The 24,648-nt window shown below is 33.5% G+C and overlaps 5 protein-coding genes across 6 annotated transcripts; 2 read left to right on the top strand and 3 right to left on the bottom strand.

Moving 5' to 3' along the window:
- Positions 1-6,907: 6,907 nt before the first annotated feature.
- Positions 6,908-10,977, bottom strand: LOC119634032 (apoptosis inhibitor 5 homolog). Its single transcript, XM_038027939.1, has 9 exons — positions 10,650-10,977; positions 10,423-10,584; positions 10,201-10,353; positions 9,640-9,813; positions 9,058-9,261; positions 8,796-8,996; positions 8,149-8,351; positions 7,907-8,093; positions 6,908-7,841 (listed from the first exon to the last, which is right to left on the bottom strand). The coding sequence occupies exons 1-9, from the start codon at positions 10,716-10,718 to the stop codon at positions 7,602-7,604; spliced, it is 1,593 nt and encodes a 530-aa protein (XP_037883867.1). The 5' UTR covers positions 10,719-10,977; the 3' UTR covers positions 6,908-7,601.
- A 473-nt stretch (positions 10,978-11,450) lies between these two features.
- On the top strand, positions 11,451-13,039 carry LOC119633080 (PHD finger protein 7-like). Its single transcript, XM_038026297.1, has 2 exons — positions 11,451-12,834; positions 12,993-13,039. Exons 1-2 carry the CDS (start codon positions 11,451-11,453, stop codon positions 13,037-13,039), a joined length of 1,431 nt encoding a protein of 476 aa, XP_037882225.1.
- A 1,523-nt stretch (positions 13,040-14,562) lies between these two features.
- On the top strand, positions 14,563-16,805 carry LOC119633540 (H/ACA ribonucleoprotein complex non-core subunit NAF1). 2 transcript variants are annotated; one of them, XM_038027144.1, is made up of 2 exons: positions 14,563-14,661; positions 14,718-16,805. In XM_038027144.1, the coding sequence occupies exons 1-2, from the start codon at positions 14,598-14,600 to the stop codon at positions 16,691-16,693; spliced, it is 2,040 nt and encodes a 679-aa protein (XP_037883072.1). In that variant the 5' UTR covers positions 14,563-14,597; the 3' UTR covers positions 16,694-16,805. The 2 variants fall into 2 exon arrangements, with proteins under 2 accessions (XP_037883072.1, XP_037883073.1); XM_038027145.1 differs by having other exon boundaries at positions 14,583-14,661; positions 14,721-16,805.
- Positions 16,806-17,641: 836 nt separating this feature from the next.
- LOC119633539 (transducin beta-like protein 3) lies at positions 17,642-20,172 on the bottom strand. Its single transcript, XM_038027142.1, has one exon. The coding sequence runs from the start codon at positions 20,094-20,096 to the stop codon at positions 17,733-17,735; it is 2,364 nt and encodes a 787-aa protein (XP_037883070.1). The 5' UTR covers positions 20,097-20,172; the 3' UTR covers positions 17,642-17,732.
- Positions 20,173-21,876: 1,704 nt separating this feature from the next.
- LOC119634051 (protein phosphatase 1E) lies at positions 21,877-24,378 on the bottom strand. Its single transcript, XM_038027966.1, has one exon. The coding sequence runs from the start codon at positions 24,261-24,263 to the stop codon at positions 22,866-22,868; it is 1,398 nt and encodes a 465-aa protein (XP_037883894.1). The 5' UTR covers positions 24,264-24,378; the 3' UTR covers positions 21,877-22,865.
- Between the last annotated feature and the right edge of the window lie 270 nt (positions 24,379-24,648).

The following is a 24,648-nucleotide window of genomic DNA, read 5'->3' as shown; positions in this document are numbered from 1 at the left end:
AATTGTAAAAAATATATATTTTTTTTTTTTGTTTTTACATATATAAATCCTATTACATTGTTTTTGTTTTTTTTTTGTTTTTTTTATGTAATGCATGTGATAGTTGCTTCCTCAATTCAAATCGAATCTATCCTAACGTTAAAGCATATAAATAAAATTTATACATTTTTCAGTGTAGACCACAAACATTATAGAAATTTTATTAAATTAAGTGTAGTTAGAGAACAAAATTTTCCAATTAAATCTGTTTTAAAAATTTATTAGAAATCCAAAACCATACCTTCATATATATATATATATATTAAATGTATAAGAAAACTATTAATTTAAAATTTTCTAATGATCCATTTTTAAAAACAAGACTATTTTTGGGAATATATTTAGATATTTATATATATATATATATATATATATATACGAAGAAAATATATTTACTCACATATCTTGCGTTGCAAAGTAGTTTATTATAAATTAAAAAGAAAAACAAGAGCAAAAGAATTCCTAAATAAGCAAAGGAATGAAAAGAAATGAAAGAAATTATATTCGGCTTAAATCGAATATTTTCATACCCACCATCAGTTGCTTATTCTTTTATTGCATTTATACATATTTCAAAACTGAGAAATATGTGCCCATTAAAAAATAAGTTCGTCACCTCTCTTGTCTTGTAGTTAACGTTTTACCCAAACGTAGAATAATCAAATTTTGACAATCCCTTCTAATACCACTCAACTCGTTCGCTGCACGTATCGTTAATGGATAAACCATTGTTGTTGGAGCTGAAGAATTCGCTAATCTCTACCTAATGATGGTTGTACTTGAGATATATAGGCGGTTTGTCGATCAGCTCCGAATCCAACTTAACGTCTACTTGTACGTGTTCTTGTAACTGGCTGCCATCTTCTCTTACTACTTTCATCTGCTATCGCCAAGATTGCGAAAATTTTTGAAAATATTCATCGTTACGGCAAGGATATGATTCGATGGTCAGTAGAAAATGTAGCAACTCCTTGACAATTCATTAAATTTCGAATCTATTCATTTATACGATATCGTTCATACGACTTGCGCGTTCGTTACATTACAGTACGTAGTATTTCTGAGACAGAGGTCTTTCAGAACTATGTAGGCTCAAGTGAGATTTGGCGATCTCTTTATTAAACTCCTACCTGCATTATATTCATATTGGAGTGAGAATCTACACATTGTCTAGAGCGCGAAAATACCGAGTGATCGGTTCTTAGTTGATTATCAACTGTGCCACATTTTTCTTCTTCGTCATATTCCAATGCAATAATATACTGCGTCCAAAATGATTAAGCAATTTAATTTTTTCTCTCAAGGTGATGCTCAAACTCCAATGACAATCCTTGTTAACATGGCACACAACACCATGATAATCGAAGAAAATCGTTAACATCGGCTTGAATTTTGAGCGATTTTGGTGCAGTTTGCTCATTCTTGACTCGTGCTTTGAACGTTATTCGCTTGATTGACCGTTTGCTGCCGGGTCGTATGCTTACGCAGAGTACTTTTCGAGTCGGCCAAAATCAAGCGCAGCTATAAACGCTAACGACGTTTATGACGGGAAATTTGAATTTAGAAAAAAAAAAAATTTCTGTTATTTGATATACTCGCGCAATTTAACTTGAATGTTGGCCTTATTTCTTGATCACTATATTAGCTCTTAACTTAAACCGCGACCCTATCCAGCATGTTAATGAACGAAAGAATTTTCTATTTACCATTACGAGTTTATTTCAAAAACGATCGCGCATCTCTCGACGGCGACAAAAACTTCAAGTTGCAATTGCTTGCATCGCTTCTGTTATCGCGATATAATGTTTGCCTATATAATGATGACCATCGTCTGCGCCAATTCTTTCGATATTTTATGGTTGTCTTCTTTCCTTGAACTAAGGCGGAGATCGAATTGAGCCATTTTCGACCGATTTATTTACATAAGATGAAATTAATGCAACCTGCACATCTACATCAAGCTTGTATCACAACCAATACCGCCACGAACCTATGAAACATGTGACAATATACTTAACTTTTTCGGTAAGCGAAATCACTATACTGTGTAACTGTAAGATAAATATAAGTGCTTTAGACGCATTTAAATTCGCCTCCAGTGGCAGACGTTAAGCTCACTTATCGCAATACTATACGAAATATGTTTAACATAACATACTCAAAGAATGCAAACATTAATTAAAGGATTTTCCGTTTTCTTCTGCCTTAATTGGTGACAATCAAAAATAAGATCAAGTCGTTTTTTTTTTTTGATAAAGGTAAAGCTTTCAACTTATAAACATCCGCTTAAGAGACAGGACAGAAAGTTCGGTTCATTTCCACATATTCCGTTTAATAAACTTAAAATATCCTTTCTGATGGATAGATAATATGTGTTAATTATATGTTTTCCTCACTTTCAGCAATTATTTTATTATTTATGGAAATATTTTTGCAATCTCTTAACCCGTTCGGTACAAAAATTTTCGATAATGATTTTTGACAATTTTCGTAATAGAAAACATTCTCAAGAAATGTTCATTTCGATGACGTATTATTACCAAAAAACAAATGAAAAGATTATAGTTGGATTAAGCCGACTATTAACTACCCCCACGCCACATTATTTGACACACAAATTATACCGTGTTTTTATGGGAACTTACTATTATGGGACCATATATTAAAAATTAAACCTCTTTGCAAATAAAGGCTTACTTTCCGTCAGAATAATTGGGCCTAAGAAGTTCAGAAATTGTGTTACGTATTCAAAATTCAGCATAGTTAATTATAATCTACACCACTTGTGGTACAGGGTATATTAAGTTAGAGCGGTCGTATAAAACACGCAGAATGGCTTAAGATAGATCCACCTTTTATTATACCAGTCGATTCAGAATCATAATCTGAACTGATCTAAGCCCGTCTGTCTATCTGTTTATCCATCTATCCGTCTGATGTCACTCCATGTAAGTTTTGTTCAAGCTAGAAATCGCCATTTTTGCGATATATCGATGAAATTTGTTGCAGCGACGTGTTTTTCACCCAAGGACGAACGCTATTGAAAATAGTTCGGATTGGTGCACTTTTTCGACCACTCATCATACAATTTAGAATACCCAAATACTACAACCTACCCGCTTTTGCTGATATATTTTGAAAATTTGCAATTTTGTCCCTATATACTGACTTTTCAGACAAGTTCGTTATGTGAGGAGTGGTCGAAAAGATACAGCGATCCAAACCATATTCAATAACTTTCGCTCTCTGGCCAAAACATGTCATAGCATCAAAATTCATCAAAATATCTCAAATATTGCAATCCGTAAATTGAGCGCAACAAGACAGGCGGACGGACAGGCAAGCTTAGATCGGTTCATAAAATGACGCTGAATCGATCGGCATAATAAAAGGTGAGTCTATCCTAAGTTCTTCTGTGTTGTGCAAACAACCGCACACAATTATTACACACTTGTACCACAAATGGTGTAGAGTATGAAAAAAAGTTTCAATAATTAAGACCTATACGAAATATTAATCTAAAATTTACCTCTAATGTATACTATACGCCATGGGTACGAAACACACGATTATAAATTTAAAGAAAGAAAAGCGGGATTGGTTGATGGGTATGCAAGACACGCCTCAAGGCTTCGTTAATTCTTTTTCATCATTTTTTAGCTTTTTTCCTCTTTTTACTTTCAAATTAAAGAATACTTATATTAAAAAATCTATTTAATAAATGACCTACATATGTAATTCTTCGCATTTCACATATAATTTTATTTTTAATGCAAAAAAAGAAAAAGAAAATGCAAAAAGAAAACATTTAATGTAAAAATACTAAGTAAACGTAACAACATGAAATAATGATAATGACAATGTACCTTAACCAGTGTAACTGAAATTGTAACTGATTTATAATTACAAAGCAAAGTAAAGTATGTAACGAAAATACAAATAAAATGAAAGGAAGAAAGCTTTATTTCAGGCAGATAGTTTTTTAATAAGGAAAAAAACAAAAAAAAAAAACAAAAAAAAGGGAAAAAACAAACATAATGCATAAAAATATTTTTTTATAAAAATTTTTTTATTTATTTTAATAAATTAGGAAAATATCCAATAATATGCGAAATTGGCGAAGCGATGACGGAGAGTAGACAAACAAAAACAAAAAAAAATATATATATATAAAAAAGAAATAAATAAATAAATAAATATAAATTTAAGAAATAAAAGTATAATCAGATTGAATTTAATAAATTTACATTAAATTTCATTGCACTCGTTCGATGTGTTAACGAAAAAACGGAAAAGCGCAAAAATCTATTTACATGTGAATTATTTATTGTTCAAATAAAAAATTTTCTTATCTAACGATATTAAACCGAATCAATTTGGCTTTCTGCAAGACAAAAAAAGAAAAAGAAAAACCAAAAAAAAAAATATATATATATATATATCGTAAATAAGAACGTTTAAACCTAACTCAATCATATCCCTAAAGAAAATCCATAAAAAAAATTCTAAAAACTATTGAGCGCAATTATATATATGAAAATATGTGCAATATATATATGCACATATATTTTGACACATTTAATATGGATTTGGAAATTTTGACTTTTTGTGCGTCTCAATACTTTTTAGATTTAGACTTAGCTATCAAAATTTGATGAAAATGAAACAGGACTGCTGATGGTACCCGTACGTAATACGGTTAATCGAAAATATTTAAATTATGAATTAAATTTGCTTTTAACTTTAAGATCCTTTTTTTTTTTTTTTTTTTTGTTAAAATATTATTAATTTTCCGGTAATTTTATACAACTAAAATCATTTATGTATGTATGTTCTTATATATATATATATATATATATATATATATGTATGTATGTATGCATATTTCTGATCTTCTCTAAATCCTATTTAAACTGTCTTTGTTAATTTTACAATATTCATACAAACACGTACATATGTGTAAAATCATTGAAAATAAAAAATAAAAAAATAAAAAAAAATAAAAAATCCTTTTTCTTGATGTAAAAGTAAACAAAAATGTGTTTTATTTACAATTATATGTGCTGTGCGCACGTATGTAACGCTCAGCATACAGAATTCAAGTGAACGTATCGCCTGAATTTTGTCTGGTATACCAACGTCTTTCAATCAGTTCTACAATATACGAAATAGATCGGACCGAATTGGTTTTGCGACCATTCCACTCATAATGCCACGTTTTACAAGAATTCAATGCAATCTCGATCTAGAGAGGAATGAATTAAAAGCATGCTTGGTTGTGTTTGTAAACCTCTAAGCTTCAAATCGTCCTTCAATATGGTTTCTATTTTTTCGAGTCAGTCGACGGTTGACAAGTACAAGCTCTAGGATTTTGTTGAGATTGCTGGCCTTTCTAAAAAACTTTGCTTTCTCGTCTACCTCACCATGACCATGACTATACGATTTTTAGAAGTACCGATGACTGTACCACTTTGGTAAATTTTGAAGCAAATTTTTTTCTATATTTTTTTTTTATTTTCCTTCCTCTGTCATTTATTTCTTCACTATACCCTCACCTAAATATACATATATATATAGATATATATATACATATATACATATATATTCTAAAAAGCAATTTGCATAGTTCCAAAGAAATTCTTTTGATCTGGATTAGAGAAAAAATATAATTCAGCCACAACAGCCAAAATTAATTTGTTGCTGAAATTGTACACAACAGAAGCCGTCAAAGAATTGCTCCGATCGTTTGTCATAAAATCCTATGCACTTTCTTTGGTCTTTCGATTGTTGGCCTTTTCTTCCACCAACATAGCTGGACTTGTTTTGGTGTTCTTCTTGCAAGCATATATACGCAAGCATATGTGTGAATAGGGTCGCGAAGCTATCGCCGTCTTTGCGCTCGTGAGACTTTCCATAACGGGAAAATGAAAGATAAAGCGAAGAATGCTTCTTGCGAAGCGAGCGAGCGAATTTCTGACGCTTCAAATGTCAAGTAAAATACCGCCATCCTTCTCTGCTAAGTATACAAGAAATCCTTACATTTCGGATGCAGCTTCGCGTATACTTTTATAATTTTTGCAAAATCCTTGCTTACGATACTTTTCTGTAATTTTTGTACCCTACACAACTTATGATATAAGAGTGCGTTAGGTTTGCAACACCCAGAATGACTTAAGATTACCTCGCCTTTATTGCACCGGTAGGGATTATTTCCGGAATTGACGTAAGCTTGCCTGTCCACTTTGTTTTTTTGTGTTCAGTCTACAAATCGCAATTATAATGAATAGTTTAATAAAAATTGGTCCACTGACATGTTTTGGCACAAGACCAACGTTTGGACCAGATCACCTTTTCAATCACCTCGCATATGACGCCTTGTTTCGAAGAATCGTTATAAGAGGTGCTGTAAAATGAGGTAAGGCTTTTAACGGCCGTGACCCATCATAATGTTTTTACTTGTCCTAACTAACATTAAACACTTTTTCATTACATTCTTTCAATAAAGTTCAGATTCCATTTCGAAAAGATATATTTTAGTAACATGTTTAAAAAATAAATATATATTGTTTGTGAGAAAGCTTTTACAATAAAATAAAATCTCAATACAGTTAGATACAATCGAAAAAAGACTTAAAGGAATCGTAAACAATAATAATGAAAAAACATTTCTTTGGGACCAAAGTCGATGCAATTTCTTTATTTCGTTTATTCATAATTTTATTTTACTTAAAAACGTTACAAATAATGGATGTGATAATTGAAGAATGCCACTTTGTGTATCTGTATGGGCGTAGATGTGTTTGTGAGTATAGATGTTTTTATGTTAAGGTGGGAAGATAAAAATAGACAAAAATTGTTGCCTTTAATTAAAGAAAAACAAAAAAAAAAAAAAAATATATATGTAAAACTTCAAACAAAACGTTTTAACACAAAAGGTTACAAAGAAATTGTAAAAATTGTAATAATAAGAAATAAATATGAAAGCAAAACGTTTTGTAAGAAGTTTTAATAAAATATTTGTTTCGGGCCTTACCCTTTCGTGTTGCTTGAATTCATTTCTACAATACTCATTTAATATATATCATAACATTTTTCAAATGTTTTAATTGCAAAACAAAATGAAATAAAAATTTGAATATTTGTATAAAAAAAGCTTTTCACAATTGCTTTTACAACCAAAACATGAAAACATGAGAACGAAAGCACAGAAATTAATGGAAAAGGTACAGTTTTAGCATGAAATGAAAAAGTTGGTTAGGAGTGATTGAAATATATGGGATGATGATATAGGGAAAGTATGAGTACTTGATAATTTTTTTTTTTTTTTATTAATTTCAAAAAAATAAATACGAACGGGTGTTGGAACGAAGTAATTTTTTTCTTTCAGCTGAAAATGAACAAAAAGACCATTATTAAGAATCAATCTCAAACTTACCTTGTTTAGATGAAAGGAGTTCTGCGACTGAACCATTGTCTTGCAAAAATTGCTTCACATAATTTTAAGGATGCTTCGAAGATGTAATTAAATTTGAGTAGAATGTTGAGTTGACGTCTTTTGTTTTTCAATATTTCTTAAAATTGCGCCGATTTTTCTGATAGCCACCACCTCCAGAATTGTTGCGTGAACGCGCTCGATTATTGCCACTAGCGCTGCCATAGTTTTGCACTTTAGCAGAATATTTCCCCGACGGTGGTGAGTAGATTTTCTGTTCTAAAGAATTCCGGGATTTTTTTTCATCATCTCTGCCATTTTCACTTTTACCATCATATGTTATGATTGCGTGACGTTTACCAATTTTATTCTATGAAACGAGAATATAAATTGCTTTATTAAATACTGTGAAAGTACTATCAAATACTCGAGTACATTTTTGCGTGTTACCCACGACAATTGTACGTCATGCCTGAAACTGGGTGGTGAATGGAAGAGATCACGTATTAAAGTGCTGATATTCGACGTAGTTTTTAACGCAGTTAATTTCAATTGATTTTCTTCGGATTTTAATTCTTCAGTAGTTTTGCCTTTTACTGCTTCCTCCAGCTTTTTAATGTAACTATTGTAAAGATATTTTTAGTTTGTTTTTTAAATTAATTAATTTCTTCACTTACCCTTGTGTACCTCTAGCTAAATACTGTAATCGAGAGCGGAAATCTTTTAACTTTTCCGTATCATGCACAAACGATAGATTATCCGAATGCTTTTTACCCAATGTGTGTAAAGCGTAAAGTAGACATTCGGCATGAGAGAATTGGAATGATGGTGGCGGACTGCTTACGTCATCATCACTCAATTGCGGCAATGGCATGTATTCCTGCAAGAAATAAGAAAACACAACAAAAAAAAACTCTATACAAATGTATAATTATTAATTACGAAGTCGACTTTAATCGTTAGCAACATGCGGCGCGTAATATGTACATAAAAGAGTTCGCATAAAATTTGCGCTCTATTTAAGTTACGATTAAATTGAATACAAAAAGTGTAACAGACAAGCAGTGTTAATTCATCCGAGCATTAAAATAGCACGGCCTATAACAACAAACATCCTTAAGAGTAGAAAGATATTTATTTTTTAAATTTTCCCTTAACAGACTTTGCATTTCATTTCACGTGAGCAAATAGAACAAAATTTCTATTATCTCCAGATATAATATAAATAGATTTCAATAGCGAATAAAGCACGCGTAAAAGCAATTTAAGACGTCTCCAAAGAATGTATTTACAAAATTTACAAAAATATTAAAATACTACGTACCCTTAACACTTGATAAACATTATCTAAACGTTGTGTTGCATTGTCTAGGACGTCGCAATAGGTACACATTTCAGCAAACACTTTTAACAAACGCAACTGAACTTGATCCTGTGTCACGGATGTAGCTATCATATTCCAAGTACCAAGCGGCAATAATTTATCGCAAACATATACGACAAAGTCGGTAGATTTTATAGTATTCTGTAAAAAAATTATTGAGTTTTATTCATAAACATTCAAAAGTAGAAAATGAGAACTTTACCGAAAAGTACGGTATGGCATGCGTGGCACATTGTATAAAACGCTCCACTATCTCATCTTCAATGGTAATAGCATCGATATGTGCATTTAATTCGGCCTGTTCTTTAGCTAAAGCAACTAATTCAGCGTGTCCAATAATGGTGTTGCCCAATTTTGTGGATCCCAAGATATTCATACACAAATGAAATTCGTCTGCTGTGACATCCTGCAAAAAATCATAAACAAAAACATCAGGTTCGTGTTGTGGCGAATTTCTTAACACTAACACATTGGTACATAATTTTCAGGGATAAATAAGAGAATATATTTTTTTTGACAATATATAACTTTATTCATCCTCACCGGCTCCCGCGTCCAGCGCCTCTCTGATTTAGATTATTGCTTATCCTTGAATTTTTTTGCCAGTGTCACAAACAAGCCATTTATTGCTGTTTTTTTTTTGTAACGTATAAGCCAACCAAACTCTTAATTCAAGGTTGTAACACCATTCAACCACCCACAGAAAAATCCATATCGATTTTTCTCTTAATGTCGGCCAATAATATAATATATTTACTTAAAATTTTGAATACCGATAACTTACCTGTAAAATTTTTTTGATTTCATCGATAATAAATTCTTCAACCTCTTTCGTTATTACTGTAGGTCCCATTGCAAAAAGCTTAGTAGCAATAAATTTAAAACAGCGCTCACGCGTTGTTTCATCTCCACTGGAAATTTGTATGAAAATACCAGACAAAGCGCCTTTAGCGTCCATCTACAATTAAATCAATCACAAAAAAATTATTAACAAAACATTTTAGTGGTTTTGTATTCTTAACCTAGAACGTCTTATAGTCTTTTATGCCAGATACTTTTCACAAAGTACATGTGTCTAACAAAAATGAAGGCCCAAATCTGCAAACCAAACCAAAACTGTCTGCCTAAGGGTAGACATATACAATACTTAAAGCAACTCGGAGAAAACAAAATAATGTAGTTAGGCTTTCCTTAAATGCTTACCACGAACAGCAGAGATATTTGAAAAAATATGAACAGCAATATGAGTATAGGAGTATTCCTTACTAAAACTATTCCAGCTTATTTTAAAAAACTTTTCTATACTTTGTTAAATTGCGAATATTGCTCAAGAAGGGTTCTTTACCTTAATAATTGTCTGCAAAGAGTTATTCACTTGCTGCAATTCTAAGGGGTCTTCCAAAAGCAATAACTGAGCTAGGGTGTCACCAACTTTGGAAGTTATACCCACGGTGTCTTGACAAAGTTTCGGCAAATCCTTTATAGCTTGTCGACGTATCTAAACAAAAATGAATAGGAGCACGTGCAATGAGCATAATTCCGATAATTTAAGTGATTAAAAATTTACCTGCATATCATCATCTTCACATAAATCTAGTTGAGCGTCTATAGCAGTTTCAGCCAAATCGGGAAAATACTTGAAGAACTTTCCAATAAATTGAGAGGCTAGGCGTTTCTCTTTTGAAGAACCTTTGACTGCCTCTATTATATCTTTATATTCTTTAACATGCTGAAATATATGTTATTGAATTATAATAAAACCAAACAGAAACTAAAATAAAGTTGCACTGTTACCTCTGATATTCTATCACCTGCTTCTGACAAAACTTCATAGCATTTATACAAATGTTCGATATTATCCATTTTCCTTTTTAATTAGATTATTTTTTTCCTCGTCTAGCAATGATGTAGGCCAACTTTATTAACTTCCTCCAAATTTTTCTCCTTTTTCGTTCGTAACACGTGCCGAACAGTACAGAAAAAAATGTTTAATTTATATTGCTGCTTTTTCTGGATTTCTTTCTTAACGTAACGTTTATATGATTATGTGGTAAAAAATGCTTTTCTTTTCCGGTTTTCTTTGATATAATAAAAATATTTTTTACAAAACTACAGAAGCGTATTTCCATTTATGAAAAAAATAATAACCCTATCCAGAGCAATGCTACCAATCCTATTGTAATACATACACACTAGTGCTGCCAGACAATTTTTTTTATCTGAAAATCAGCCTTGGACTAAGCACAATAAAACAGAATGCACAATAAAACTTTTGCGTCCCGAATATGTCTTTTAAGATTTTGCAATTGTTTCTTATGTAAACAAACAAGTAAAATAAAGAGCAAATGTAAAGTATTGTTACGTTAAGTTTGTTACAACAAATCTACTGATTACTTTTGACATCTTCGGCTTAACTCGTGAAAGTCTAAAAGGCAAAAAAAAATTTTATGTGGCAGCATTCTAAATTATTTATTATCATATGCTTTATGTTCCAATTGGCAATGCTTTTGCGCGGACAATTTATGTTGAGATTTTAAGATTAAAACAGAATCGCTAAAAGGATTGTACAGTATTGTTTTATATATCATATGAAACATGGCTCATTGGAAAAAGGAAAATCAGTGCAGCATGTGTAAACAAACTTCCAGCATTGAAGGTGATGATGTACTAATATTTGGCGAGTGGATGACCAGCAAAGACTTAACGATACATTATTACTGCCTATTGTTATCCACTAATATACCTCAGAACGGCAATGATGCCTCCGGTATTTTGGGTTTCCTATTTCGTGATATACGTAGAGAAATTGCGGAGGCTACTAAACGAATATGCAAATATTGCTCAAAGTCTAGCGCCACAATAGGCTGTAAAATATGCAAGGAATATTTTCATATAACTTGTGGTCATCTTAACGAATGTTTATTTCAATTTGTGGGAGAATTTAATTCATATTGCCACGCTTGTCTGCCTTTAAATGATTACCAACAACAATTGATGAATTCCAAATGTTCCGGCGATCATACTGTGTGTTTTATCTGCACTAAGCGTATGTACAATTATCATCCTAAAAATTGGATTTATGCGGAGTGCTGTAAAAATGGGTTTGTTCACAACTTATGCATGCAAAAATACGCCTTAAGCGCTGGCTACTATTTGAAATGCATTTGGTGTAAGGACGGGGAATTTCGAGATGCGGTAAAGCTGCAGGGCATATTTGTGCCGGATCGTGATGCAAAGTGGGAGCTTGAGCCGAATGCCTACAAAGATTTGCATTGCGGTTACAATCGTTGTGACATGAAAAAATGCAAATGTCCTAGAGGGCGCGAATACGTAGAATACATAGAAGGACGCAAGTGGTTTTTGAGCCTATGCAAGCTTTGTGGTTCATTTGGTGCTCATAATCCGACTTGCATACCCGGATTCGAAAGTTCCAAAGAAAAGGTTGAAGACTTCAAATGCGATATGTGCTTGGCCATCGAACGTTCCCTCGACCTAACATCTAATACAGGAGAAACTGTTAACGAATTGTTTGATACAAGTCTCTATATAAACAAAACTCGAATTAAACCACAGTCGCCATTTCTGTTACATGAAAATGCAGAATTTTCAGACGAGAGCACGTCTTCGATGGTTACGGTTATACTCTCTCAAAAGACAAAGAGAAAAAACGTTCCTGTTGTAGTAACAGACTCAAATGGTTTAGTTGATAACATTGAGGAACCTGTACAAGCTTTAACATCGGGCACGGATAGGCTCTGTGGCGAAACTTACGACGAGAGTGTCGAAATGCGTGCTGATGAAATGCAGTTAGATGATGGATTCCTAATCTTTGATATGTACGAATTCACTGATTCTCTCGATTGCTCGGCCAAAGTTAAAGTTAAAGTGAAACTTAATGATGCACGTTTTGCTGGCAAAACGCTAGACGAAATAAAACGTAGTAATAACTTAATTAATATGGAAGATATTGTTGAGCGCAGTGACGATCTAAGCATTATACAGGAATTTGATGAAATTATTGATAATGCTTTGAAATAAATTTTCACATTTTTATAATTTATGTAACTCGTTTCCAAGATAGACATTTAAACTCTTGTAACAATCAAACTTGTAAAATGATTTTTGTATCAAAACTAGATAAACAATTTTACGTCACATTTCTGGACTTATGCGAAGTGGCTTAAGCATTCCACAACATTTTATTCTGGTACAAAGACGGCATTCAACTTTTTCTTTACATAATGCAAACCGACCAGCAATGTCCACCTTTATGTTTATTGTTAATCCTTCTGTCTGTTCAATTATTATTGATTATTTCAACTTTCTTATTTTTAATGTAAAAGCATGCCGGCTGCTCCCCTAGTTTTATGCAATTTCGTTTAAGCTTCATTTTTTTTATTTGAGTATCTAGATAAACAATTCAAAAGAATTATTCTTTTTCCGCTTTGGAAGAATTATTTATTTTAGTTTCTGGCTAGTTGATAAGATTTTATGGGTTTTCGGAATTCATAACGCAGTCCAAATTATTTATATACTACCTAAAGAATTTTTTTTACTTCCAATTTGTCTTATCGAAATTATTGCTGAAATTTAATAAGGTCGGGGTTTTTCATTTCGGAAACGATGAGAACGCCTGCGCGGCGAAGCAATTAATTTATTTCAAAGCATTATGAATAATTTCATAAAATTCTTGCTTAGAACGTCACTGCGCTCAACAATGTCTTCTATATTAATTAAGTATATTAAGAATCAGTGACTGTTATATTTACGTCAGAGAAAGGGTGACTTGCGATCAATTTTACGTGGACTACATTTTCTTTCTCAAAAAAATTTTAAAAAACTTTTCTACGGTCAGACAATATACGATAATTAATATAATGAACAGTTGCCTGGTTGGCGAAATTCAGGGCAATTTCCTATTTCTTACGTATGTAAGGCACAATTTTCCGGGTATAAAAAGTTTTATTCGATACATTCTTACTGCCGCTATCCACTAATATACTTCAAAACGGTGACGACCTCTCCGGTATTTTATATTATATACTATTTCATGATATAAGCAGAGAAATTGCGAACGCTACTAAACGAATATGTAAATATTGCTCAAAGTCTAGCGCCACAATAGGCTGCAACATATGCGATGAATATTTTCATATAACCCGTGGTCATTTTAATGAATTTATTCCAATTTGTGGGAGAATTTATTTCATATTGCCCCGCTTATCTGCCTTTGCATGAATAGATTATAAAGATCAATACCTTTCTTTTTTCAAACAGCACACGACCAACGTAGGCCCATAAGGCCACTTCTTCTTTTTGTTTGTTCAAATTTCGATTCATCTATTCACCAAACCATGTTCTTCGTGTGGACTTCTCAGCCACACAGTCCCAGATACGGTTCTTTCTCAAAACTTGGCGGCTTACTAACTAATCCGGTTTTTTTAAAGCGTACAACTTAAACGTATAAAATGTAACGATCAAACTCCGATTTCGCTAATAATGATAACAATAATTAAATTAACGACAAAAAAGAAAAAATATATTATATTTAATAATAATCAAAAAAAAAGAAAATACTTTAACCGTAACAATAAAATTTTAGAAACACTGTGCGTTTGTTTATAAAGCATCAAAAAACATTCCCTGCTGACTAGCTGAAAATTCAAGAAGAAGAAGACTTTTGAGAAAGCACGTTTTCAGTGCTATGTAATTATTATTATTACTGCTATCTACTACATCAGGATGGAGTCAATCAATGAAGATCAATTAAAAAACAATCAGACATTATCTCAGGAAATAGCTTACGGTAAACAAATTTACATTTCATCAGCGAATGAATATTTAATGAAAACTATCCCACAGAAGATGAAAGAACGTCTGCTACGAGTATCGAGCCACTAGTTCACGCAGCACCGAATTATGAAGACAACTCACAAGAACATCCACGTAAAAATGTCGTGGAAATCATAGAAGTTAGAGAACTGAAATGTCCATATCAGCAACCAATTTTAGCTGATGTCAATCAAGTAGGAGACATTAATAAGCCGCAAGCGATGGCAAATACTAGCGATATACATGTGAAAGAAAATGGTGATAGCCGAAGTGATGTGGGGAAAGTGCAACAAAATGATATCACGACTTTGATTATGTCACCTAAAAGATGTGAGGAAATAATAAATTTTCCAACTCAATCGCCTGTTGAGCCAGCTTCTGATTTCTCTGTAAATGATTCGCATAATCTAAAAAAAGGTGAGATTTGCCAGGAGGAGATCAAACAGACTGAAGATACTGGGGCCATTTCCAGGCAGAGTAATTCTGATGTAATCGAATGTACTATGAGAGGTTCCGGTGGTAGTGAGCAATGTTCAGTAGAAGACGTTTTTAAAAGTCAACAAATGTCGAATTCTGATGAACAGATAAACATGGTAGACATGGATAAACCACAATTGATATTGAAAGAACGAACTTTAGAAGAAGAGAACGAAGAAGTTACAAGCACCGCAAATCCATTAGAAGAGGAACAACTGGACGCGGTGGTTGGCATGGAAATTGGAAGCGCTTTAATTTCTTCCGATAATTTAACCGATTCAAACGTTCACGATATTCCAAAAAAAGAATCGATAGGCTTAAGTATGTTGGCTCAATATGGGTCGGATAGTGAATTTGAAAATGGCAAAAGTGATAGTGAATCTGAAGATGATAAATCTACGACAGATTCTGTTGTGGAAATACCAATTGCAAATAATGCAGATTATCGTAATCAACCTATCCAAATTGATTCCGAAAGTGATAGTGAATCAGGTGTCGAATGCTTAGAGGATATACGCACGATTATCGAAAACCGTATAAGCGCAAGTAAGGATGATTGCAATGAAGAAGAAGGCGATGAAGAGGACGAAGAATGTGGTGATGGTACTAAGAAAAAGAAAAAACCCCGCCCACCGCGTGTGAAAGGCGAATTACTTTTAGATGACTTACCGCCTATTAAGGATTTACATATTACAGTGCCTGAAGGTGAATGTGTTGAATTAGGTAAGATTCATTCAATCGTAGATCAGCTGGTACTGGTGAGCGCTTTGCCCAACGCTTTACTTCTAAATTTGGACACTGTATTGTTTCTCGAGAAAGGTCAACAAGTTCTTGGGGAGGTATTTGATGTTTTGGGCCAAGTCGCTGAACCTTTGTATTGTGTACGCTTCAATTCACATGAGCAAATAATAGAAAAGAACATCAAGGTGGGAGATACAGTATATGCGGCACCCAAAACTGAATACACACAATTTATTATATTATCAAGTTTGATGAAAATGCGCGGGTCCGATGCTTCCTGGGAACATGATGTCGAACCACCACCGCACTATATCGATTATTCCGACGACGAAGAAGAAAGATTAGCGCGATCACGTTTACGTAGCAAAGATAAAACAAGGGAAAATGATGATCATAATGAGGGAGAATGTACGAAGAATAGTGATGAACAGGTAAAAGCACTTTCGAATAAAAAGCGTAGACGTCAAAATGAACAAAATCAAAGTTTCGGATTTGGAGGGAACAGAGGAAGTCGTCACTTAAACGCCCATCCAAGACATATGGGACCAAGACCCGCCATGTACCCCAGCTCTTGGCATTCCAATTATTATCCTCACGCATTTAGTTACTATCCTCCGCCCAATTACCGATACGGGCCACAAATGGCTTCACCAATCGCACAAGGAGGCTATCCTCTAGGTGCGCCCAACATGTACGAGACACATCAGCACATGCATTTACAACCACCATCTACATCATCCGCACATTCTGTTCCACATCCTTTTAATACACGATCTCAGCCATTATAAACCCAACCCCGGCCAATTTCATAAAGAGTATATTTTCTTTTTTTTTATTAAAGATACATTACGATATTTCTAAAATAAATTACTATTCCATTAAGAGAAAAAGCTTAATTAGCCGTTAAATTGACACAAATGATCACTGTACTAAAACTAATATTTCTTCAAAACAGAATTGTCTGAAAGGCATCAGTGATCGGTACAGCAGAGCAAAGGGAAAAAAGAGTTTCAAGTAAGAAGGTTGTTACATTAGAACAAAATATGAAAACAGTATGTTATGAATATTCCAGTCGAAGCTTCGCAAGTTCATGCAAAGGACCTTCCAGTGTCTATCGGCTAATGAGCTAGTCTTTCAGATTCGTGGGGATTGTCGGCCCATTTGAACCTTTAACACTGTCTTCATTTAATCCGTCACCTTCTGATCTCATCTTAAGGGGTTCTGATATAATACACCCATAGAACAATGCCCTAAGCAATTGCGGTTTTACACAATACAAGCAAGTACAAAATCGTAAGGACTACCGCTCTAAGTGTTTTTTGATCAAATTGGAAACAACTCTAACCATATTATTTGCTCTGAAAATAGATAAAATAGAACTGACTCCACTATCCGCCCACACCATGAAAAGCAAAAGCATCAATTAATGCGGTTAACACACAGAAAATGCTTCACTTATTATTGTCTAAAATCTTTTTTTTTATTTTTTAAAATCACTTGTGAAATACATTTCTTCCTATATTATAAAACATTCATTAATTAACATCTATTTATAACTAACTATTAACCTTTATCAGGCATAAAGCGAATATTGGACATCCATTATTTAAAATTTGAAGGAGGGAACTACGCAATTTCTTCCTAATTTTAACCTAGAAAACAAATTGCAATTGGGTGCTAGCATATGATCTTTCTGTCGTAGTTCTTGGCAACTTCGATTGTTCTAGTAACGCACAGTTGAACACAGTAGAATTGACCCGTTTAGGTTATAAAGTGGTTGAAATAAAAAAAAGTTGGGTTCATCTTTTGATAATTGTCTTATAAGCTTTATATGTTCTGAACAAGAAAGTCCAAGTAATTCAAATCTGTTTTCAGTGCTGTGAGACGTTTAAAATGTCTTTGAGTATAGGGCGTTAATACTTCGACTAAATTGGCGGAATTAAGGGAACGTTGTAATCCGGGGTCAACTAACATCTCAGCGAGAAGGTATTTCAATATCAGATTTGACGCTTGAGAGTATCGGGAATTTGTTATCCACATTTTTGCATGATCCAATAATGCGCGTCGTTGATCGGTATCAAGTGCAGAAACTATTTCCTCCATACCAGAGTAATCCCTTTTCCTTATGTATTCGTTGATAATTTTATAGGATACTTTGGGTTTGCCCAATTTCAGTGCCAAGATGAAAGCTTTTTTCGTATTTTTACTTTCATTTAAGAGGTTTTGTAGGGATTGCTCTTGCAATAATTGCTGCTGTCGGTTGTCAATCTCTGTATTTTTCACTTCCTCAGTTATGTCACGCCATTTGATTAATTTCGAATCCGCTGCTGCACTAAAAAAATGCATTTTACTGCTGCTAGGCATGGCCAATGACCATACGCGATCATCATGTCCTTCCATTGTTTGTATGCATGTGCTTGTTTTGATGCTCCATAATTTTAGGAGGCCATCTGAGCTGGTCGAGATGATATGTCTGCCATGATGTAAGAATTCCGCTTTTAAAACGGTACTCGTGTGCTCCAGACGCTTCAAACAGCTTAAATTTGCTAATGACCAAATACGTAAACTGCAATCGCTTGAACTGGTCACAGCTATTTGATCTACCGGTGAGAAACGTACACACCATACACCTCTCGAGTGACCACGCAATATACCTAAACTCGTGAAAGTCTCTGCTGACCATAATTTAGCCAATTTATCTTGCGAAGCGGTCGCTATGATTTTGTTATTTGGCGAATATGTTACACAATTAACTTCCTTATCATGGGCTATAGCAGCGTGTTTAATATTGAATTGAAATTCTCCGCCCTTTTGCTCTATCTCTTTAAGATTCCACACTTTTAAGATACCACTTTGACAGACAGACGCGAACGTCTTCGAACACTCGTAAGCAAAACTTATGCATCCTATGGCAGCTGTATGACTGCTTACGTTCTTCGCCATGCAATGCAAAGTACACTCCTCAATATTCAATTGCCACAATATTATAGCAAAGTCCTTACCAGCTGAAAGCAACATATTACTTAAGCCTGGTGTAGACAAACACATCACTGTATCCGTATGGCCAGGAATGATTTTACAATTCATTCCCTTCTCGCAATCGTAAAGTTTAATGTGCTTACTGTTCGTAGCCATGGCTAGAAAGCGTTCACTTTCGCCCAGAAAAGTGATATCAAGTATTTCATCGTTGAAGCCAATCAGTTGTTTAATGCAATTTAAACTTTGATTTTCCGCATACCGTTCAAATATCAGTATGTTGTGATCAACAGTTACTGCAGCTAATTGTTGCGTGACATCGTTACGGAGTAGATGTTTAATTTCATATTCTCCTCGACTTTCGTTGAGTAATGAAATTTTACCAGATTTCAACTTAACCAGCTTTATATCACCCTTGGTTCCGGCTACAATAACCTCACGCTCATTAGCATAAAATGCTCCTTCCAATTCATCATATATTGGTATTACCTTCTCCTGAGTTCCATTTAATCGCCAAATTATCAATACTTTATCCCGTCCTACACTAGCCATAAACTCACAATCGGAGTCCCGATTCGCAAAACAAAAGCCAGTCACTTGTGATATATGGCCAGACATTTTACAGATCAACTCCTTTGTGTGAAAATTCCAGCAATAAATGCTATTATCAGAGCCGGCAGCAAAAATCTCCGTTTTAAAGGCATTTGGATGGAAATGAACCAAATATGAAGGACCCGAAAAATCTTTAAAAGCAGCCAAGCATCGACTATTTTCATAATCCCATATACGTAAGCTCGAATCACCGCCACTGCTGCACACCAAACGACAATCGGGATTAAATGCAACCTTAACAATTGGTCCTTTGTGTTGACTTTTCCATAATTTTTTCACTTTCCCATCTTCCAAATGCCACAATCTTAGCAAACTGCTGCGATGTGCAGTTAATAAATAATCGCTTCTGGGAGCCAAAGCAAAGCTGTAGATAACGTCTTCATCTTCTTCACTAAACGCTTTATCGCCTTCAGTATTTATATTTGCATTCAGACCGTACATCCGTTTAACCAAACCCGTTACAATTTCAACTAAATTTACTGCGTTTCCATTCATGCAATAAATATATTGTCCATCATTACTCCAAGCAACATCACCACCTGTATAGAAATTGGTGTAAGATGTGTCCACTGTAAACTTTTTTTCACCCTCTACCGTAGACATGATCAAATAAATTTACTTGTTATGATGCGAATTAAAAAAAAAAAACTTATGCGAACGATGATAAAAACAAAAAACGTAAAGGAAAAGAAAAACACGTGCGAATACTAACTAATGGTTGTAATTTGTCACATTTAAAAGGTGACCAGAGTAGTTTAAACGAAAAGGAAGTATGGAAAATGTAACAGTAATTCCTCTTTCTTTTTTTTTTATTTCCTTTTAACTGCGCTTCTTCTTTTTAAATAACAATTTGCATTCTAATGCGAAACTGTTGTTAGCCAAGAGGGCTAAAAGGGCTCCTCGCATATGTGCATTGAGTAAAAAGTATTTTACAGGAAAGCAAAAAATAGAATAACAATTTTCACCGAGAAAAGAAAAGCCATAAGCTGTTAGTGGTTTAAATACACAAATATACAGGAAAAACCAACTAAAAGGCCAACGTGATAAGACAATTTTAAAAGAAGAACATTGTAGTCGGGCAAGGCCGAGTGTCAGTTACCCTACACCACTTTACTCGTTTTAATAATAATGATAATAATATAATTTCTTGAGACATATCGCCGTGTTGCCAAAAATATTGTAAAATGTAGAACGTGATGGAAACTAATTTGATTAATGTACATTGTACCGATTTTCCATAATAAATGCATTTTTCATGGCAAGAAATGATCAACGTTTTTGCAAACACCTAATAGTAATCGTTTAAAATTCAAAGCGACAAATAGTTGTTAAATTATCAATGAAAAAATCAAAAATCATGTCATCTCAAAACAGTAATAAATAGAAACAAAAAAAAAGGAAATAAGAAAATTATGTTGGGTCGGGACCGAATCTTTTACACCCATCACCATCTTAAAAAAGACAAAAGAAATAAGAGAACAAAATTTCCGTTTCTCTATAATGCGGTGTGGGCACAGTTGATTTCTTTTATTTTCAAAATAAAAATTTTCGTCGTATACGCGTGTAGGCGTTGCAGGCGTGCCCTTTGAAAAGTTTTATTTGCTATAGTATATGAGGGGGAAAACAGAAAAATTCTCAGTTTACATGGTGCTGCGGGCGTCTTCTCCAACCGATTTGGCCCATTTTCAATAACAATCTGCGTGCAACAACTTCCTGTGTTTCTGCAAAATTTGAAGATAGCTTTATTTTTGCGGCCACGAGAATGTTTGCAACCGACATTATACAGACGGGATAGACGGACATGTTTAAATCGATTTAAAATGCTGACCAAGCAAATATATACTCTTTACGGCGTCTGTGACGTTGCAAACGCTTTGACAAAATGAATATACCCATCACCAAAGGATGTTGTGAGACTCATATGAGATTATGAAGCACGCTAGCTACATCACCTCACCACAGGGAAGATGATTCAGATTTTGATATTACAAATTTATAAGTGCGAAGAGAAGAAGCCTTCACCGTACTATAAGCGTAAGTGAAGACCAACTTTCTTTGAATAATGCAAAATGCTGTGCTGTTTAAGTACCCGTTGGCATACACATTTCTCTAGCGTCTTCATAATTTTTTCGTTAATTATTTAAGGAATAAATTTGAATCCTCGTTGAAAAGAAAGAAAACAAATGCATGAACTTATTATTGAAGCTTCTTAAATTTTTATTACCTTTTTAATAAGTATTTTAGCTAATGAGCTAATGGAACACGTGCGCATACGCAGTGTACTCAAAATATGGATCTCATTACAATTAAAATTAATGTACTATGTAATTTGATAAAAAGTGTAAAAAAGGTACATAAATTATTGGATTGGATGGGTGGTTAGTTACATGTAGTTATTCGTTGCTTTTAATAAAAGGCGCTACACAATTTATCTGTCTAAAGCAAATAAAAATCATTAAGAATTGTCTAAATATATACATAGATACACGATTATCGCAAAGCTTAGATATGCTTTACCTAATACATTTATAAAAAAAAAAACAAAAAATAAAAAAAGAAGAAAAATTTGAACGAATCTTATGAGCACTTGTACGTTGGTTTATTTGTTAATTGGGTTTTTAAGTGAAAATCATAGCATTGATCGTTGTTTGCTTGTTTTGCTAAATTTTAGGCACATCGTATAAATATATTCTCTTTATACATCCACCACCATCGAAAGATATAAGTAGGCACATCCTATAATATACATTTCTGTTGTCAAACTAAGCTACCGATATGATTTGATCCGTCCGTTGTACGTCGGCTATTTTTGGAAGAATCCAAGATGTTCATTGCCCCATTAGGAAATTGATGGACATGGATAATCCGCCAAGAGTTGTCACGAAGCTACATATTTTATAAAGTTCGCTAATACTTCTTTTAGCCATTTAAGTTCATAATGCGAAAACGAACCGGCAATGTGACCTTTAACTTTGACAAAATACATCGCAATCTTTACATATATATATTTTCTTAAGGTGATAGGTATCTACAATTTGCCACGTGGCAATTACATTTTTGCTGCTTGTAAAAAGCTAATAAGTTGTTAATGGGCGTGTATTTTACGATATTTTAGGAAAGGAGAAGGCTAAGCTAAACTACAAAAATGTTCTAATAAAAACGTTGGAGATGATTTTCTTAAATAATTTAATTTTTTTTTGTTGTCTTTTTTTTCTTTTTTTTTTTTGCTTACTTTTAAGTGAAAAAGTTCTTTTAGACTTCCCTAAAATATATTACTTCTTCAATACCAAACTTGAATATGTTTGCAGTATTCTAGTGAAGACCGATTTGGCTGTCACAAGTTAGTGACTTATTGGCCCGCACTTAGCACATTTATTTTTCTTGATACTTTTTATAGTTTTCATTGATTTTGGAACGATCTTTTAATAAAACTAAAATCACCGTTATATTATCTTGCGAATCGCCCTGCTTAGCTAATTCGATTAAATGCTTTGGAATGTCTTCTAACGATTGCTCGTTATCATCTAGACCTTTATAAACAGTTTGAACAATATGATTTTCACCTACATGATCCCACAAGCCGTCACTACCTAGCAATAAAAAATCATGTGTTGCCTGCAATGGAATATCGACAAAATCAGGTTCTGCTATTACTGCCTTTACTGAAGAATCTCCTATTGACCGAGAGACATTAATAATACCATTTACTCGCCATTGACCCTGAACAAACATAACTGCACCTCCTATTTCTAATGATTCGATGCGTTTGCGTTCGTCCATATTATCAGGTTTATGGGCTTTTACTAACTGCAACTGCATTGTCGGAGACACAAGTAGAGCTTTTGAGTCACCAACCCAAGCTATATAAAGGTGTTGAATTTGTTCCGCATTATACTTTAATAAAGCACAAACCGCTGTTGTTCCGCTACAGATAGATTTTTGAGCAAAATTTTGATCAGCTTGCAAAAAAGCAGTTTCGAAAGCTTCCCTGTAAAAGTCGCAATCACTTGATTGAACATCTGGCCGTTGTTTAAGCTGCAGTGATATTAAGTAGGGTATCTGATTGGCTGCATACGTGGCCGCTAAAGAACCAGAATGTCCATCAAATACACCATAAAAGCTGTATATCTCTTTAATATTTAACATTTCACTAAACCTAGGCATACATGTATGACGATCTTCCATTTTTCGAGGTTTGTTCTTAATATGAAATTCAGTATAGGAAAAGGCGTTTGATGTTCTTTCCGATTTATTAAAGCAATCGGCGTAAGTTTTTAAATTCTCCTCCTTCGAGTTATCTGATAAGTGCAGTAGAGCTTTATCCACCCACTGATTAATGAATTTCTGCAGTTTCAATAAGTCATAGCACACATTAACCGCATCAGTATCACCAATACTAAGACGCATAATTTGTAATTGATCTCGTATCTTTGCATTCTTTAATTCTCCATATATCTGCTCCAATATCAATTTTAATAAAGCCATCTTGAAATGTTCAGGACATTGTTTTACATGCAATTGCTGCCAAATTTGCATTAATATTTCGGCTTGTAATTCTTCGCCTTCCATAACCGGGTACGTTTCATTATTACCCCGTGTTACACAATTACGCAACTCGGTGCCATTATCAAGTATGTTATCACCTAAACTTCGTGATAATTCTCTTAAAAATGTTTTGAATTCATCTAAATAAATACATTCATTTGGTTCATTTGGTAAACAATTTGTTACTTTAGAGGAATTTGAGATTTCATACTTTGTATTGGACATTTTATATAAATGCGTGTAATGATATTTATTTAATACGATATTAAACGTTGTCTCGCACTGATTATGTGGGCGATTAATTAATGTTTTTAAGAAAAATTGCTTACATTATTATATCTTCTTCTATTTTTATTCAATTTTTACGATTTTTGTTTATTTTGTTTTTAAAATTTCTAAATTCTAATGAAATGAAAACAACAACAACCACTACCTAATTGTGATAAGGCAATATTGCCAAGTCTAGACATTATTACATTTTTTGCGATTTTTTTTTATTTTGGGGTTTAGTTTTCCGTTCCCCTTTTAATTAAAAGCCGCAGTAAATGTTGTATTAAAAGAAATGAACTTGAAATATCACATAAGAGATGCGTTCTAAGAAAAAAAAAAG

This window comes from Glossina fuscipes, unplaced genomic scaffold, assembly GCF_014805625.2.
Source record: "Glossina fuscipes isolate IAEA_lab_2018 unplaced genomic scaffold, Yale_Gfus_2 2, whole genome shotgun sequence".
NCBI classification, from domain to species: domain Eukaryota; kingdom Metazoa; phylum Arthropoda; class Insecta; order Diptera; family Glossinidae; genus Glossina; species Glossina fuscipes.
This window is presented reverse-complemented; position numbering and strand designations above follow the sequence as displayed.